The sequence below is a fragment of the Nannobrachium achirus genome, assembly GCF_963921795.1.
Source record: "Nannobrachium achirus genome assembly, chromosome: 18".
Classification (NCBI taxonomy): Eukaryota; Metazoa; Chordata; class Actinopteri; order Myctophiformes; family Myctophidae; genus Nannobrachium; species Nannobrachium achirus.
In genome coordinates, this window is record NC_137825.1 from 45,015,870 (window position 1) to 45,035,951 (window position 20,082).

General features: G+C 44.6%; 2 protein-coding genes across 2 annotated transcripts in view; both read left to right on the forward strand.

Annotated features, from left to right (window-relative positions):
- Positions 1–8,494, forward strand: part of LOC308302754 (WD repeat domain phosphoinositide-interacting protein 1-like) — a 265,670-nt gene extending 257,176 nt beyond the window's left edge. Inside the window, exon 13 of the mRNA XM_080747044.1 lies at positions 8,305–8,494. The gene's annotated coding sequence lies outside the window, so the exon portion shown is untranslated. The remainder of the gene's footprint in view (positions 1–8,304) is intronic.
- The window catches only part of bahcc1b (BAH domain and coiled-coil containing 1b), a 119,603-nt gene that overhangs the window by 85,641 nt on the left and 13,880 nt on the right, over positions 1–20,082 (forward strand). Inside the window, 8 exon segments of the mRNA XM_080747459.1 lie at positions 1,327–1,405; positions 2,412–2,604; positions 3,403–3,585; positions 6,751–6,921; positions 7,618–7,865; positions 8,790–8,858; positions 13,119–13,323; positions 17,411–17,528. Of these exon segments, the coding sequence (XP_080603585.1) occupies positions 1,327–1,405; positions 2,412–2,604; positions 3,403–3,585; positions 6,751–6,921; positions 7,618–7,865; positions 8,790–8,858; positions 13,119–13,323; positions 17,411–17,528 (1,266 nt within the window).

The following is a 20,082-nucleotide window of genomic DNA, read 5'->3' on the forward strand; positions in this document are numbered from 1 at the left end:
CCAATCAGGAGGGAATATGGGAAATGGGACAGATCCATGTTGATGACATGACTTTAGAGATACTGTGTACCGCTTTGCGTGATTTTAGGGCAGAATTTGTAGGAGCATTGTCCAAAAATGTGTTTTGCAAGATTGGGCCTCATGGTGGCGCTAGAAGCGGGCCATGTGAGAAATCAGGGCTGGAGGTTGTGGTTCTCCAGCCAAGGAGTGTGTGTGCAAAGTTTGGCATGGATAGGGGCAACGGTGGCGGAGATAAGTGTAGGGCCAAAAGTGTGACGTGACATGACGGACAGACTGATGGACGGACGGACGGATGGACGGACGGACTGGAGGGACAGGCGGTGGAGCTTTGCATAGTAACTTGCGACCTGACGGTCACAATAAAGTATGCAAGAACATAGAAATGTATTACTCCAGACATGTTGCATGAAAATAACACATATAATCTGTCTTCTAGAGTCTAGACCAGGGGTATAGGGAACCTTTATTATCCAAAGAGACAATTTTGGTCCAAGAATGAATAAAAGATCTGTCTGGAGCCGCAAAATTATGTTTGCTCCTTTGTGCTTTTTCTGGAAAGCACAATATTGCTTTTTTAAATTATTGTTTGCTAATTTCTCAGAGCACATAAGTATACCAGTAAAGCCAGCAGCGTTGGTGGTGAAAGCAAACAGATACTGTATATCCAAGCGTTAATACATTCTTTATTTTCCTTCAATAATGTATTTCTTATTATCTGGTGTATAGGCGACACCTTTTTCCCCGTTACAATAGGAGAATGTAAGAATAACTTTTTTTTAAAGTACACAATGAATTTGTATTCCCTTACTTCTTTGCCCAAGCAACAGGGAGCAATGGGAGAGGGCCACATGCGGCTCTATATCTGCAGGTTCTCAGAGGGGTCCCCAAATTTTTTTGGGGGGTCCCCAGATGTTTAGCTATGTTAACATTGTTTTCTCACTCAACAGTAAACTGACCAACATACAGTATAAGTGTATACAGGGCTTCTGCACATTTCTAGAGTGACAATTCAAGGACTTTAAAGACCTTTTTATGACCTCTGGTCAAACATTGGTCAAACCGTTGAATATTAGAGGCAGAAATTGTGAAAATAGCAGATCTAGAGCATGTAGATCTGCTATTCTCACAATGGAACAGATTGAGTCAAACTAAATGTAATGCCAACTACTACAATTCCAAGTGCTTGTCAGGGTGGGGGGTCCCCGGTTGAAATATGATTATTTTGGTGGGTCTTGGCATTAAAAGGTTGAGAACCACTGGTCTAGACCAACTAACCATTGTTGTTTAATGTCTGTGTTGCTTCAGGGCGGGACTTAACCTGCTGGAGGAAAAGGCACGGAAGAAACTGTCCAATCATGGCTTCAATGGCCTCACCACTGCACAGGTTGGTTCCTCCCACTCGGCTTCCCATTGGACACCGACAGCTGCTTCCTGACCAATCAGAACCACAGCAAACACTTTACTGTTCATAGTTCAGTATCTTATTACGTTAAGCAATTACACAGTATTACCATTTATATTGCCTTTGGATGTCTGTAAAAGGCTGGTACTATGATAAAGCTCCTGAAGAGAGACCATTAAAGGGTTACTGAGCAAAGAAATCAGACTTTAAAGGAAGCTAAGTGATATATTTATTTTGTTAAAATAAGTGTTAAATAGCTCTATATTGTGATAGTAATCATTGCTTTAGAGTTTGTTCCGTCTCCCTGTTGTCCAGCTCAGTAAAGAGAACATGCATTTTCAGGTTGGGATACCAATTTTATCCAATCAGGAGAGAGAACTAATAGGATATAGGATAATAGGATAAACAAGTGAAATCTGAAGCGATAAAACAAAGTAATGAGCGGACAGGATTTGAAATGGAACACTTATCAGGTTGAAGCTGTAAAAATAAATAAATAAAATCCCCTGATTGGCTGAAATAGAGGGTATGCGTGTGACATCATCATCATTATGCGGGAACACCTACTGAGTGGAAAAAAACTACTTTCTGGCCTCGACAGCCCATACGTCCAAACAGAAAAGTCCTATCTGATTGCATTAAACAACGTTAAACTCTCTTTGCCACTCGATTTGCCACTCACTTTATGCATGCTCATACCCTCTATAGGAAGACCACCTGAAAATGTAGAAAGAGCTGTAGAAAGATTTCTTCATTATTATTTACAGTAACACTATTAGCCACCATAAGTCACATCTGCCCTCAAAAGATTGCTGTGCCTCTTGGGAATGGGCTTATTGTGTCTCAAAAGCCACTTGAACGCATGCCACTGAAATCAAAATTGTTTAAATCGCTAAAACGATAGAAATCAGTAAATGAAAACATCTCGGTCTCTGCATCCATCCATCTAACCCCCCCCCCCCCCCCCCCCCAACCCCCTCCCATCCAGATGAAGGCTCGTTGCAAGCAGAGAGGTCGCCCCGGCGCCCTCAGCTCCCGGCTGGCCAGGAGGGTGACCCAGCTGAAGCACAAGGCCGCGGCCCAGAGAGGTGCGCCGTCAGCGGGCATGCTGCGCTGCCGAGGGGCCCCCCACGGGGCCGGAGCCACCAGCCCTGAGGGCCACGGCAGACACGGCGACACAGGTGGGACACGGCAGGAGTTTGCTCGCACACACAGTCGCACACACACCAGTGGTGGAGGAAAAAAGTACTTGCATATCGTCGTTGTCGGGTGGAAATCTCGTATCTCCAAGTTTCAAATTTGAAAACAGCAGATCTACAAATTTGAAAACAGCAGATCTACAAGCGGTGCGAGGCGTTGTGTGCTTGTAGATCGGCTGTTTTCACTAGTTTAAATCATTTTTAAAATGATGAATGCAAAACGAACGGTTTTGGATATACAAGGTTTTCACCCGACAACGACGATATTTTACAATGGGAATGGAGCGGTTTCATGCCAGTAGAGTAGAGGATTTCTGCGTGCCGCGCAGACCTTGCGTTTATACCGGAGCAGATCAATTCTCCGCGCAGATTCTGGTTTTCCCCCCTCTGTCCAATTGGGTTAGTCGGTTCTGGATTCAGGGAGGGTCCTGGAAGTGAGTGACAGGTGCGTCGCTGGCTTTGGGACAGAATTAATGTTCTCTCTGCGTTTTTAGTCAGCCGCGCAGAAAAATAGAGTGACAAAAGTAGTCAAATAAATGTAGTGGAGTAAAAGCACAGTATTTGGATCCGATATGTGGTGGAGAAGAATTAAAAGTATTGGAAATTGGAAATACTCAAGTAAAGTACTGTACAAATACCTAAAAATGTTACTTAAGTACAGTACTTAAGTAAATGTACTTAGTTACTTTACACCACTGACACACACACACACGCGCGCGCACAAGCACACGCACACTTAAATTTGACCTAAATAGCATACCTGCTATTGTCCTCTCGCAGCCGAGTCGCCGCGCCCCCGCCAGGATTGGGCAGCCAATCAGGCGGCGAGGAGGAAGAGGGGCCGCAAGCCGAAGGCTCTGGTCGGGGGCGGAGCCCCGAGCAGAGCCCACCAAAGAGGGGGCGTGGCCTCTGAGAAGCAGGAAGCCCGAGAGGGGAAGAGTGACAGCGAGAGCTCGGGACGAGGTGGGCAAAAACCACACGGAACACGCCACAGCACTGTTTACCCAAACGTTTTAAGGTCTCCCCTTAACTCTGACAGTGTACAAAGGGAACCAAATTAACCCGTTAGGGTTCATTTGGTTCCGTTTGTACGCTGTCAAAGTTACAGCCTTGTATGGGTTAATTTAGACCCCTCTAAAGGAACCCACAGAGTCCATGGAATCCACTTTGAGAACCTACCTTCTCTGCTGAGAACTACAGAACTGTTTTCCCAACAGTGGGTTGGGATCCATTTGTGGATCACGGACCAATTCTTTTGGGTCACGGCTCAAGTAATATATAATCCCATTTTCTTTCCCTACAAAACTCTTTGAAATATATGATTTTATTTTTAGAAATCGTATTTTTTAATAATCGCATACATATTCAAACAAACAAGCAAACACATCTAAGAAATTCAATGAATAAAACATAGTAATAATAAACAGAGTAGTGAAAACAGCAGATCTACAAGCTCACAACGCAACGCTTCGCGCCGCGTTGAGAGCTTGTAGATCAGCTGTTTTCACTAGTTTGGGTCCTGGGCGATTGTCTGATTCCTCTTTTGCATCACGGGCCAAAAAGTTAATGGGAACCACTGCACTAGAGGACATGCTGATGTGCGACACACTTTAGAACGACTAGCAAGAGTAAAGGTGCATGTCAAGTGCATGCTCCTGCTTCCTATAATTCATAACGGCAAGGCTTTGCGTGTTATTATATGTATGCTCGTATGTGTGTATATATGCATGTGCATTTGTGTACTGTGTGTGGGCGTGGCTCGGTGCGCGAGTTGTCCAGAAGACCTACTGCAGGGTTCCCCAATTAGTTTTCCCCAAGGGCCGAATTATGTCTAGGGTACCAAGCCGAGGGCTTGCAAACATTGCAAGGGGCGACAGTGGCGTTCCCGCTACTCCAGGGACAGTTTTCGTCGTTGTCGGGTGAAAATCTTGTGTCCAAATGTCCAAAACCGTTAGTTTTGAATTTATCATTTAAAAAAAACAAGTAAACTAGTGAAAACAGACGATCTACCGCGAGGCGTTGATAGATTGTATATCTGCTGTTTTCACTACTTTTGTGCGACGGCCTTGTATGATTTGCGAAAGAACGTACAAATTTGGAGATACATGATTTCCACCCGACAACGACGGTATACTAGTGTTGTTGCTGCTCTTATACCACCATTATTACTGGGGTTGGTGTGGGCCAGACAGTAGCCCCCCGCGGGCCGCAAATGGCCCGCGGGCCGCCTATTGGGGAACCCTGACCTACTGTGTGTACCTGACTCTGGGCGCGCGGACAGACACGCGCACGAGCGTCTGCCCGCGGTCGCGCGCGTCCGCGACAGCGTCTGGAAGTGAGACGTCTGCCTCCTTCCCCCCCCCCCCCCCCCCCCGCACCCGGCTCGTCTGTCACGCCGTTAAAAGCGTTAACGACTCGCCGAAGGCATGCAGTCCCCCCCCCCCCCACCTCCCCCCCGCAACCACCACCACTGCTCCGCCGCCGCTGCCACCACCCGTCCCCAGCAGTACCTCTTCGCCGCGTAACGCGAGCCCCGCTCTTCAGCTCCCTTTTAGAATGTCACACCCCTGTCTTCCCTGCCAAAATGAACACCCCCCCCCTCCACCCACCCTCCCTCTTCCCCCCTCAGACGCCTGGAGTGGCTAAAGGAAGACACGGTGATATCCCTCCCTTAGCCGAGCCCGGCTGACTTTTTAAATGAACACCCTTGTGGAAGAGACAGCGGGCTGAGATTAAGTTAACAGAAGTATTCAGGCCGGCGCTCCTCCTCCTCCTCGCGACTGGCCCCCGTGGCCTTGACAGCCCAGCAGAAGTAGTAGTGGTGGAGTGTGTGTGTGTGTGTGTGTGTGTGTGTGCGCGTGCGCGTGAAAGAGCGAGAGAGAAAGAGAGAGGGAGAGTGTTGACTAGAACACCATGTAAGTGACAAGTGTGTCATAGACGTGTCGACATCTGACACGACCCTCGCAGTCAGCAACACGCAGCTGCCAATAAAGATCCCTGTGTTTGCGCGCGAACGTGCGCGCGTGTGCGTTCATTTGTAAGTGTGTGTGTGTGTTTGTGTGTGTGTGTGTGTGTGTGTGTGTGTGTGTGTGTGTGTGTGTGTGCGCGTGTGTGTACACAATGAAGTGACATTTGGTTTCCCTGGACTGCAGTTAAGGAACAGGCCTGGCATTATTGGGTGGCCATTAAGGCTTCTTGGCTCCCCGAGGTCCCGGTCACATGCAACGGTCGGCATGACAAATGCCTCACTTTAACCCATTTAGGTCTAGAATTATTGAATGCTTTTTAACCAGTGAAAAATAGCAGATATATACAAGCTCACAGCGCGGCACCGAGTGCCGCGCTGCGAGCTTGTAGATCTGCCATTTTTGAAAAAGTCGTGAAAATGTGATCTGCAAATCTTTGAATATATGTGTTTTCAAAGCGAACGTTTGTAAATCGAATTTTGCTTCTGGGTGGTCCCTGGAACTAAATATTTTGAGATAGGGGTCCGTGGCCAAATACATATCATTTTGGGGGTCCTTCACATGAAAAGGTTTGAGAACCACTGACATAGTAGTCTCTCAAGAACAGACTAACTGAGCTCCAGTTAAGTGAAAAGGACCTTTTCTTTGACGATGGCTGGCCAGATTGCTGACATAGAAACATAGGTTTTTCAAAAAACCTTAGAAGGATTCAAAAGACACTTATAGAATCGGGTCAAAATTCAAATTTTCACGATTTCTCAAAAATAGCAGATCTACAAGCTCGCAGTGTGAGCTTGTATATCTGCTATTTTTCAACAGTTAAAGCATAAAATAATGATACACAACACTGTGTCCCCGTTCTGAATGGGTTAAAAAAGGCACACAGAGGGCCGTTTGATTGAGCTCCGCGCCGATCGACGGGGCATCTCTCTCCCTCCTCGCCGCACTTCCAATAGTTGTGTTTATGATCATGGTAAGGTTAGCTGCCGCCGCGCTCGCGAGCCACAAGCGTAGATGCTAACGGCGTATTGAGAGCTCGCTGTCGATACGTCTTATCAAGTGAGTTCCCGGGCGCTAGGGCGGCCCGCGCCGCCGCCACCGCCTGCCCCGGGATCGCCGGACGCTTTCCCGATTGACCGTATTGACGTTGTGATCCCCACAGAGGAGGAAGAGGAGGCCAGCTACGACAGCGAAGACGGAGCCGCTGACACCAAGATGACCCCGGCCTCCAGGGAATCCCCGTCCAACGCGTCGGCCGCCGGCTCTTTTTCGTCACTGTCCGCCCAGCTCCAAGCCAATCAGAAGGCCAGGAACAAGAGGCCGGCCCCCCCAGGTGAGATTCAAATGAAAGAATGATGAAAATGAATGACAATAACACCATAATACCGCCTTTATGTTATGCCTAAATAAAATAACAATTGTAAGATGCTCTAAGGGCGAGAAGCGAGGTCGCGCTGTCACGTCATGCTGACATGTGACGCCTCGTTAACTTTAAATGAGGCGTCACGCCTCAGCGTGACATGAGGCATGTGACGGAGGGACGGACATGATCTGCAGGTTTTCATACTAAATAGCGACCTATGGTCGCAATAATTTATCTGAACCCCACAGACGTGGAGAAGGTGAAGGTGATTCGATTTAAGTGAATTGTTTGCCCAAATGAAAATACAAAAATACAAAAACCTTTTTTAATTTTATTTTTATTAATGCAAAGCCTTTTTACAGCGATTAGAGGAATGTTTTCCAGAAATGTGTCTGGTTAACTGGAGGCAACCAAGCCAGTGCACATCATTCGATTCGATGTTAGTTTTGTATTTATCTTCTTTAAAATGAAAATTGCCAATCTGTGTGCTTGTAGATCTGCTATTTTCACTAGTTTTGTGTGACAGTCTTGTATGATGAAGCAGGGGGCTTTGCTTTACTAAAAACATACAAACGTGAAACTTGGGAGATACGAGGTTTCTGCCCGACAGTGACGATATAATATGAGGAAAATAACGGTAGCCGCGTTGCGATGTCGTTCCCTCAGGCGCTGCGACCGCGCCCACTGCAGATCCGAGGAAGAGGGCTCCCGGTAGACCCTGCCTTGTTACCACAGACCGGGGACGCCCGGACCACCTGGGGGCTAAGGGAGTGTCTCTGCCCAGCTGGGGGGCTCCGTCCATGGGCAGCGTCCTCGGAGACGGCCGGGGGACCCAGGGGGCCCTGGCAGAAGCCAACAGGACCGGCAAGGAGGCCTTCAGGAAGAGCTCAGGTGCACAAGGCACTCTGGGAAAGGTACGAGGGTTTTCCCCCTCCCGACGGCATAGCAATTGTTAAGTTGTGTTTTTATCTGAGTTGAATTTTTCTATTTGTACAAAAAGTGCCTCAAGACTAGGGCTGTCACGATTAGGACATTTTACATGACGATTAATTGTCACTCAAATAATTGCAGTTGATTTAATTGTGTTTTTGTCGTTGACAATTACATTTCTGTTTGGCTGTTAGGCTTTGAAGTTGCACATGGTAGATATGACACAACCTAAATGTACAAAGAAATGACTGACATATTTGACAACGTTATACTTAAAAAAGAACATTGATAGTGGAAATAGCCGATCTACAAGCTCACAACGCTACGCAATGCGACGCATTGTGAGCTTGTAGATCGGCTAAAATATTTGAAAATATATGACATTTTTTCAACATGGAAAAGACAAAATAATTGCGATTACAGTATTTTCTGGACTATAAGGCGCACCTGACTATAAGGCGCACTGTCAATGAATGGTCTATTTTCAAACTGTTTTCATATATAAGGCGCACCTGACTATAAGGCGCACATAATAGACGCTACCGTTGCGTTATGCATCCAACAGATGGAGCTGTGCTAAAGGGAATATCAATGTCAATGAATGATCCATATATAAGGCGCACTGGACTATAAGGCGCACTGTAGTTTTTTGAGAAAATTAAAGGCTTTTGAGTGCGCCTTATAGTCCGGAAAATACGGTATGTCAAATAATTGCAATTATGTAATAATTGTGACAGGCCTACTCAAGACCTTATTCAGGTGTTTTTACTTCTATCTGTCCCCTCAACTCAGTTGAGTATGCAGTACCCTTCCTTCTTTCTACAAGCTGAACGACTTGTACAATAAAATGTGATGTTTCAGTGTTTGCGGTCACACTAACCATTTATGGATGCTATGCTTTGCTACAGAGGAGAGGCTTTTGGGTGGAGAGCCAGAGGAACGACAGCTCCAGGGGCCGAAGGAGCCGTATCAAGCAGGTAAAGAACTGGGGAAGCTGGGAAATGGTTAAAAAAAAGAAGAAGAAAAAGATAGAATTGATTGATTGATTGATTGATTGATTATTTTATTAGACAAAAATGGAGAACAGTACAAGTAGTCAATACAATTGAAATGTAGTACAGTACAAGTACAGTTAAACACCCTGCCTAAAGGAATAAGACTTTTTACGGTCTTTTTTTACGTTGGAAGCCCTCTATATTTATAGAAGATACTGGAGTTCTCAACGGGCCTGAAAATTAAGGCCCGGTCCCTAACTGGGCCCTAAAACGTCTGGTCAGGTCAGGTAAGGACGGTTTTCGGGCAGAATTTGAATTTATATTATATATTTTTTTGTTTAGCCGACGCCTGGCCCGGCCCGACTAATTAGCAAACATTTTAGGCCCGGCCCGGTAGGGTCGGGTTCGGGAAGAATTTGAGAACTAGTAGATACAGGAAGACAGAATATAGTCTGGAGAAACATTCATGTTTCATTCATTTCCACTGCTGGTGTGAATGACAGCTTTGCCTCACTTTAGAGTTTAGACACTCCCCTTTGACCTGGGATGCATGTACAGCAGCATTCTGAAAAGATCACTGGCATAGATTAGAGTAATGAGCCCCGAGAGGATATGGTTTTAGAACAGCTAAGGGGCATTGGCACGTCTCTCTGCGTGCCAAACAACGCCCCTCATTCTAAAATCACTGTAGCCTCGTGGGGCCTATGGTGGAGTTCACCCTAACTTGTTAGCAATAACTAAAGTCATTGTCATCAGAATCCAAAGCTCCAAGTCACCTGATCAGGAAGGGATTTTTGATATGACCAAAGATTGTTAATTTTGGGGGTCCTTGACATGAAAAAGTTTGAGAACCACCGATTTAGAGGAAGGATTCTGAAGACTTTTAAAGAATCGGGTCAAAAGTATTTGCAGACTTGCCCAAATGTTCACGATCTTTCAAAAATAGCAGATCTACGAGCTCACAGGGCGGCACTCGGTGCCGCGCTGTGAGCTTGTATATCTGCTATTTTTTTTAATAGTTAAAGCATAAAATAATGGTTAAAGTGGTTCAAATCTAAAGTAACACTCGAGTAAAAGTATCAATACTGCAAAATGAGCTTGTAGATCGTCTATTTTCAAATAGCCTAGGTATAAAATAGGGCTAAAGTGGATTAATGTATGTTTTATAAATAATCATTTATATCTGCAAAGTAACTAGTAACTAAAGTTGTCAAATAATAGTGGAGTAAAAGTACAGTATTTGGATCCGAGATGTAGAGTAGAATATTGGAAATTGGAAATACTCAAGTAAAGTACAAATACCTAAAATTATTGATTGATTGATTGATTGAAGACTATTAGAAGTTTGCATAGGAAAGGCTACAGTTCACTGGCACAAGGTCAACTAAAAGGATACAACCAAAAAAGCCTATGGCTTGTTTCAATGTAGGTCCTTTTTTTAACTCATATAACACTGAATTACAGACAGATAGAACACAGTACTATGCAGAAGCTCAAACAAGCACATGCGCGGCAAGGACGTTGCCCTAACGGGTCCATTTGGTTCCATTTGTGTACTGTCAGAGTTGAGGGGAGACCTTGAAATGTAAATGTTTGAGAAACAATGTTTCACGGTGTTTCGGTGACACAGGAGGTTTCGATTGACAGAGGCGTCGGTTAAAATTAATAACTGAAACTCCAGCCATGTTTGTGTAAGAAATGTTACCATCTGCCGTAAATCATTGCTTCATACCCTGTCATTATCAAGTGGCTGTATGCGCATCCGTGTGTGTGTGTGTGTGTGTGTGTGTGTGTGTGTGTGTGTGTGTGTGTGTGTGTGTGTGTGTGTGTGTGTGTGTGTGTGTGTGTGTGTGTGTGTGTGTGTGTGTGTGTGTGTGTTTTGTGTGTGCTTGTTTGGATTAGCACACTGAGCTTACTCATCACCAGGTCACTGTTTATATGTGGGCACTTGATGGTGCAACCAATGGATGGAGCAATTAGCTCCTGGGTCCTCATGACAGTCATAGTGACATCATTACACACACACACACACACACACACACACACACACACACACACACACACACACACACACACACACACACACACACACACACACACACACAGGCGTAAGCACACAAACACGCATACATGCAGACAGACACAGGCTACACATATAAATTACATGCTGTCTACACATTCTGGACTGTATATATATTGGTGCATATTCACTCACACAAGCCAGCATCCACACACACACACACACACACACACACACACACACACACACACACACACACACACACACACACACACACACACACACACACACATGCGCTCGCTAAAGGTGAATAATCTTCCATGCCCCGTGGTGATGAAACTTCTGTCACTAAAATATATGGCCCCCTAATGTGGAAAACTCCCTAAGACAACACACACACTCACACACGAGCGTGCGCGCACACACACACACACACACACACACACACACACACACACACACACACACACACACACACACACACACACACACACACACACACACACACACACACACACACACGCGCCGTTGCCTTTCATGCTTGAATATATGGTCTTTTCTTTGGAAAGCCCAGATACAGGCAGGAACCTGTTGAGCAGGCTGACTTTACAACTCCATCAGCACACATCAGTCATCATTATAGACCAGCCTAAACCGGTCTACTCCAGGATGCTATCTATCTATCTGCTGCTGCTGCTCTACCTGTGTGTGTGTGTGTGTGTGTGTGTGTGTGTGTGTGTGCGCGTGTGTGTGTGTGCGTGTGTGTGTGTGCGTGTGTGTGTGTGATCTACACACTCACAACGTGTCGATATAGATCGGGGGGGGGGGGGCTCGCTCATCTAGCTTGTAGATTGTGGTAGATCGATGTAGCCGTACATACAGTATATGTTTCAAAGCGGTTGAACTGATTTTGATGCTATGTTCAATAATTCTGCTGGGGGACCCTCTGGAACCCACTCAAGGACCCCTAGGGGTCCCCAGACCCCACTTTGAGAACCACTGCGTTAGAACGCCCGGCCCAAGTCTTTTTTGGAGCTGTGTGGAACACAAGCTCCCTATACGTGGCCGTGTGTGTAGGTATGTGGGTGGGTATGTGGGTATGTGGGTGGGTCTGTGGGTCTGTATGTAGCCTGTATGTAGTAACCCTGGGTGACCAGAGAGGTGCTGTTGAGTCTAGCCTGCCCTGAGCATCAACTGCAATACACACACACACACACACACACACACACACACACACACACACACACACACACACACACACACACAGCTCCACTTCGAACAGAGGTTCGATTTTTTTCTTCTTTAAGTCAGATCCAAGACGGAAATAGGAAGACACGCCATCTCCGGTTTACTTCCTGTATCTGCAGGAAGTAGGTTGATGCCTTTTTTAGGAGGCAGGAAGCAGGTTGGAGTCTATTCATTTTCCAACGGGAGAGGGAACGTGAACACAGCTTCTGAACCGTTCTTTAGCTCCACGGTCACTGCACTAAATACTGGACCCGCTCGTTACAAGCCACACAATTTTGTCATACTAAATTGGCCTTTTTCAGAGACATAAATAAGGAGAAAATCGACTTCATTATCGCCCTTTCTCTGTCCCAGCAACACACTCTCGCGGGATCTAGCGCCAGTAAACACGGGACGTGCGCTATATTGACCGCCAGACGCTTTCGATTCGTGTACCATCTCGACTCTAGTGGCTCCAACTGAGATAGCATATCTTCCTGTATTAAGCCAAATCTGTGTTACTTTAGATTTGAACCACTTTAACCATTATTTTATGCTTTAACTATTGAAAAATAGCAGATCTACAAGCTCACAGCCACGCTGTAAGCTCGTAGATCTGCTATTTTTTTTTTTATCGTGAACATTTGGGCAAGTCTTTGAATATGTTTGACCCGATTCTTTAAAAGTCTTCTAAATCCTTCTTCTAAATCGGTGGTTCTCAAACTTTTTCATGTCAAGGACCCCTAAAATTACATGTATTTGGCCGCGGACCCCGATCTCAAAACATCTTGTTCCAGGGACCCCCCAGAAGCAAATAATTATTTGAGTTACAAATGTTCGCTTTTAAAAAGATATATTCAAAGACTTGCAAAAAAGATCATGATCTTAAAGCATTAAATAATTCTATGCCGAAACAGGTTAACAATCTTTGGTCATATCAAAAATCCCTTCCTGATCAGTGCCATCACACCCTGTCTCTTGTCTCTCCTGTCCAGACCAAGGGCCGCGCCGTCAGTCGGCTCCTGGAGAGCTTCGCTGCCGACGAGGGCTTCCACCTGGACGAGGAGAGCAGCTTCTCGGACGGGGAGGAGATGGAGGGGGAGGAGGAGTACGAAGAGGAGGAGGAGGAGGAGGGGGACGAGGAGCAGGAGAAGGAAGAGAAGGACCACCTCCCTCCCAACATGCCTTGCAGGATACCTGGTGAGAGCCAGGGTTGATTTTGATTTAGTTTAACCCATTTAGAACGGGTGCACATTATTGTGTATTATTTTTTTATGCTTTAACTACTGAAAAATAGCAGATATACAAGCTCACAGCGCGGCACCGAGTGCCGCGCTGCGAGCTTGTAGATCTGCTTTTTTTTTTGAATAATCGTGAAAATTTGAATTTTGACCCGATTCTATAAGTGTCTATGTTTCTATATGTCAGCAATCTGGCCAGCCATCGTCAAAGAAAAGGTCCTTTTCACTTAACTGGAGCTCAGTTAGTCTGTTCTTGAGAGACTACTATGTCAGTGGTTCTCAAACCTTTTCATGTCAAGGACCCCCAAGATGATATGTATTTGGCCACGGACCCCCATCTCAAAATATTTAGTTCCAGGGACCCCCCAGAAGCAAAATTTGAGTTACAAACGTTCGCTTTGAAAATACATATATTCAAAGATTTGCACACATTTTCACGACTTTTTCAAAAATAGCAGATCTACAAGTTTTGTGCCGCGCTGTGAGCTTGTATATCTGCTATTTTTCACTGGTTAAAACATTCAATAATTCTAGGCCTAAATAATATGTACTACTGTAGACTAAATATCATAAGATTTTAGTTGACTAAATCTACAGTCGATTTTTGGCGACTAAAATGTGTCTTAGCGGGCCTTGATGGCGTCGTAAATGTTGATTTAAAACTTGCTGAAAATAGCCGATCCACAAGCTCACAACGCGCTGCTTGTAGATCTGCTATTTTCAGAGCGCAACACACGAGCGCAACCAAATACAAAATGACTTCTGGTCTTAGTTCTACTAGCTCTCTTTTTTGTAGTTGTTTTGCCGAAATTGTCAATATATTTAGTCTCAGTTTTAGTCATAATTGCTTAGTTTTTATTTAGATTTCGTCAGGGAAAAGGGAGGCACCGAACATTTTGCGTCATATTTTAATCCGACAAAATCAACACCAGTAAGATCATGCATGTATTTTGTCTGTACGCATGAGCTAAAAGAACGGTTGATCCCTTTTACAGGTGTGTGCGCACACACATGTACTACAAACACACCCATGGATTAAAGTTCTTGGACGCGACTGATTTCTGTCATTTGGATTCCCACGGGAGTCTAGTCACTCAGGCTTCTATGGAAGGCATACTGACACGCCGGAAATAGGCTGTGTACAAGTGCAATGCGTTTTAAAGCTTGTACCCAGCCTATTTTTGATTATTAGTTATTTTAAGATGAAAGAGTATTCAAAGTGGTCAAAAAAGCTATAGAATACGTGTTCAAACTTTCAGTAAATCCTAATGATCCTGGATATTTCATAAAGGCTTTAACAAGCCTTAAAGGAGTAATTCACCCCCAAAATGACTTTTTTTCTATTGATTATTCATACCGTTGGAGACTTGAGTTCAATATTTTTTTTAGTTTTTTGTCACATTCACTAAGACAAAAAGGTGATTACAATAAATGTACCCTTATTCGTTCCGGATGGGGACCCAAATGGATTCGGGTCCCCATCCGGAATCAATGGGGGTAAATTTACTCTAATACATTTTTTGTCTGAGGAATGTGACAAAAACCAAAAAAATCATTGAACTCAAGTCTCCATGGTGTGAATAATCAATAGAAAAAAGTAATTTTGGGGGTGAACTACTCCTCTAATCTGCAATTGCATTGACTGGTATATGGCTGTATGGATAGCCAAAACAAACATTACATTTTGTGTTAATGGTTCATCAAACTCACTGCTAGTGAATGTGGGTGGGTCCTGAATCGCAAATTAGGACTTAAGGCCTAATGATATTTTTTCAGTCATGAGATTTTTCATTCTGCTGTAATCCATGCACAGCACACATACAGTATACATGTAAACACACACACACCTGTCCCTCTCTCTTTTCTTACGCTCGCACACGTACGCACACACACGCACACACACGCACACACACGCGCACCCGGCATGGCTCTTACAAAAGCAATTTTTCCAACACACAATTACAAATTGTGCGCATCTCTCCGCCCTCTATTTATCCCTCCCCCCGCATCCATCCATCTTCCCTCCTTCCCTCGACGCTCCATTTTTCTCTCCCTGCCTTCTTCAATTCCTCGTCCTTCTCCCTCTCTATCAATCTGTCCTTCCGTCGCTCCGTCCCTCCCTTTCTTCCCTTTCTCTCCCCCCGTCTGCGCCCCCACCTTTGTGTCTCTCTATTCCTCCGTTTACTACTCCTACCTCCAGGGGCGTCACCGAGTGCTGCACTGCGTGCTTGTAGATCTGCTATTTGTGAAAATGTGTGCAAATCTTTGAATATACGGTATGCATTTTTTAAGCGAACATTTGTGACTCAAATGTTGCTTCTGGGTGGTCCCTGGAAATGAATGTTTTGAGATGGGGGTCCGTGGCCAAATACATACATTTTGGTATTGGTGCCACTGATATTTCAATTTAAAAAAGAAAATCAAGATTTTTCAAAAATAGCAGATGATCTACAAGCTCGCAGCGCGGCACTCGGTGCCGCGCTGTGAGCTTGTATATCTGCTATTTTTCAATAGTTAAAGCAAAAATAATGCGTAATAATGCGTTTCCCAGTCTAAATGGGTTAAACCCCCTCCCCCTATGAAGAACATTCATGGGGGGGCCCGCAGTGAATCCTTGTACCCAGGGCCCAGAATTTGGTGTGACACCCTTGCCTGCCTCCATCTCACCTCCTTCTATCCCTCCTTGCATCTCTCCATCCATCCCTCCTTCACACTCTCTCTCTCTCTCTGATCCCCTTCACACCTGTCTACGTTCTCCCTCTCCTTCAGTCCTTCCATTCTTCTCTTTCTTTGACTCTCTGTCATTCTCTTTTCTATCTCTCCCACCGTTCCCCTCTCCATTCCAATGATGGAAAGTACAGTAACTAAGTACATTTACTTAAGTACATTTTACAATGTTGAGGTATTTGTACTTTACTTTACTTTAGAGCCCTATATACATTTTGGCCATTTGAAAATAACCGATCTACAAGCGATGCGACGAGTTTGTAGATCTGCTATTTTCAAAATATTTGTACACATTTGAAAACTTGAAATGACACATTCTTCACAATGACTACGTTTACTTTTTGTACTTTAAGTACATTTCGATACCAATACTTTTGTACTTTTTTACTCAAGTAAAATGTTGAATTCCGGACTTTTACTTTGTAATAGAGTATTTCTACATCGTAGCATTGATACTTTTACTTTACCCATTTAGACCGTAAACGCATTATTACGCAATTATTTTATGCTTTAACTATTGAAAAATAGCACATACGGTATACAAGCTCGCAGCGTGGCACCAAGTGATCTGCTATTTTTTGTTTTTTATCTTGAAGATTTGTGCAAGTCTTACATATTTTTACCTGATTCTAGAAGTGTCTTCCAAATCCTTCTATGGTTTGTTTCTTAGTCAGTGGTGCACTGGTGCTCAAACTTTTTCATGTCTTTGTATATGAATTTGGCCACGGACCCCCATCTCAAAATATTTAGTTCCAGGGACCCCCAAAAGCAAAATTCTAGTTACAAATGTTCCCTTAAAAAATACATATAACTTATTCAAAGATTTGCACTTTTCAAAAATAGCAGATCTATATTGTATATCTGCTATTGCAGTGTTTCTCAACCACTGTGCCTGGGGACCTATGGTGTGCCCCTGAGAAGGGTCAAGTGTGCCCCTTGAAACTGCTTGAAAGCCAGTATTGTATTTATCATTTTAAAAATGATTTAAACTAGTGAAAACAGCCGATCTACAAGCATACAACGCCTCGCAACGCGAGGCGTTGTGTGCTTGTAGATCAAGGCGACAGCCTTGTATGATGAAGCAGGGCTTTACTTTGTGAAGAAACGTACACATTTGAAACTTGGGGATACAAGGTTTCTTCCCGACAGTGACGATATTTACACCCCCATATTATGTTGGTGTGCCCATGGATTCTTGGGACATGAAAAGTGTGCCCATGCAGAAAAAGGTTGAGAAACACTGTGCTATTGGGTTAAGCAACGACTGTGAGTACGTTTTCCACCAACCGCTCCTCTCTCTCTCTCTCTCTCCCTCACAGCCCTGCCCAACAGTGTGCTGAGTAAGGAGATGCTGGTGGACGGCCTGAAGATCCTGATCTCCAAGGAGGACGAGCTGCTCTACGCCGCCTGCGTGCACACACTGGACCTGCCAGACATGTAAGAGCCTGCCTAGGGATGTCACCATCAGGACACTTCACCATGAGTTGTCACACAAATAACTGCCATTAACCCATTTAGGCCTAGAAGTATTGAATGCTTCAACCAGTGAAAAATAGCAGATATACAAGCTCACAGCGCGGCACCGAGTGCCGCGCTGCGAGCTTGTAGATCTGCTATTTTTGGAAACAGTCTTTACTTTTAACTTTAACTCATTGAATGCCATTTCAAGATGGCCCCCAAGTACCAGACTGCCACTATCCTAGATTTCTAGTGCACGGATCAATTTTTAGTGCACGGATCGTGCACGCCCATGCACCATATATGCATCATATGTGTAGTACTTTTTAACAGCTTTCAAACAAAAAAATCCGCTTGGAAATCCGTTCAGGCATTCATGAGTTACAAGCCTTCAAAGTCAGACAAAACAGCCATTTTTGACATTTTGAAAGATGTGTTTGTTTGTTATGGGGCTACACATGCAATTTCACAATTGCGATCATGCCTAATACATTTGAGGCATTTTTAGAATTTTTTTTATAAAAAAAAATGTTGAAAAAAAAAAAATGGCTTCCAACTCGGGAAACTCGGGCTCTGGCAGCCTGGGACTACTGTAATAACTCGGGAAACTCGGGCCTTGGCAGTCAATGAGTTAACTTTAAACATTTTCCATACTAGCAAAAATAGCAGATCACGATGTGAGCTTGTAGATTGTCTGTTTTTTCCACTTCTGTGTGACACTGTAGTATAGTGCACTAATTAAAAAAATAAAAAAATGTTGAAGTGCAGAGATGCGAGGTTTCTACCCGACAGAACACAAATAAATAACACTTTTGTTGCCAAGGATGAGATTCACTCAAGGGATTTTCTTTTTTTGGTGTGACAACTCGACAAAAGATCATTTTAACACAATGTTGCGCCGACTCTCAATTAAGTCACAGCGCGTGCTTTTAGACGGTAGACTACAGACATAAACAGACACCAGTCCCGGTTTGATACGGAGGAGGTGTTAGAAGTGTAGGACCAGACATGGATACCTGACAGATAACAACACCGATAAATGCTGTCGTGGAGAATGCTGTTTGTGGCTGATTTGAAATCTGGTGTCCATGTGTTCTTTATAAAAATATACGCACACACGCACGCACGCACGCATGTACTACTAGGGCATTAATGACTTGTGATTTTTACAAGTCGACTCGACTCAGTAAAAAGTTGAGTTGAAGTCGACTTCATCGTTTGACGACGTCATCACATCACACTAGAGGTCTTCACGGGTCCAATTTGAACTACCCGAACCCAAAAGGACCCGGGGGAAATGGACCCGGACCCATATGGCCCCGTCTATCATTTGGAATTTGAGAACCGTTACCCGATCAGCCCCGAGACGTGATGGATCCGATCCGAACGGCCCCGCCTGTTATTAGAAAAATTGGATCCGATACCCGAGCAGAACGAGAGATCCGAGACCCGAACCTGTCGCCCCGAAATGAAAGAATGCCAACGTTATTATATTAAGAGTTGTATCAGACATATTTCTTACCTAACGTCGCCACGGTGCTGCTGTTGCTGTCAGCGGCGCTGTGCCTCTCGCTCTCGCCAAAAGATGATCTTTTCCCAGACCAGTAAGTCAATGCGGACAGTTTGTAAATACAAATAAATCCATGTTTTTATTCTTTCTTCTTTGGCTAGCCAATGCTAATGCTATCGTTTTCTGTCGCATGTGTTGTTCATTATATCTTTCTGCTTTGAGTGTCCATTTTGCTCTGCAGAGCATGACAACACGCAATGACAACTCCATTGTAAACCGTTAACCAAAACGTTACGTTAATATCTTTGATAATAATAACAATCCAACTGATACAGTCAGTGTTGTTGTGACTGAGTGAGTTCTACTTCTCAGTTCTCACAACCAATGCAACAGATTACATGCTGCATCTTTAGTGCCATCGTGTGGCGTTATCTATTTGGTGCAGTTGTTGCGTTCACTTTCACTTCAATCTCGGCCTGTCTCGGCTCCACTCGGGTAACAGGAGATACCCGGGGAACCGGGGCAGACGGCCCCGGCCCCGGCCCGCCCCGCGGTAAAAGCTCGAAAACGGCCCCGTTACCCGGCTCGGTTCGGTTCGGATCGCGGGTAATTTCGGATCTCGGGCAGGTCCGAAGACCTCTACATCACACACGACCCCCCAATTATTCTGGGGGGTCCCCAGATGATTAACTTAACTCATATGCTGCCATTTAACAATACCTTCGTACTCTTTAACTGCCATTCGTCTCCATAGACTTCCATGTAATTCATAGTGCACGGATCATGCACACCCATGCCTAGATAATGCACCACGTGTGTCCACATTGCTCACAGCTTTCAAACAAAAAAATCCGAATGGAAATCCGTTCAGGCATTCATGAGATAGCAGCCATTATGTTTTACACTGTTGTGAGCTTGGAGGTCTGCTACCTGAGTTGTATGGGGGTTGTATGGGGGTTAAACAAGCAATTTCGCGATCGCTATCATGCCTACTAACGTTTTTGGGGTCCAAAAAAATTAAAA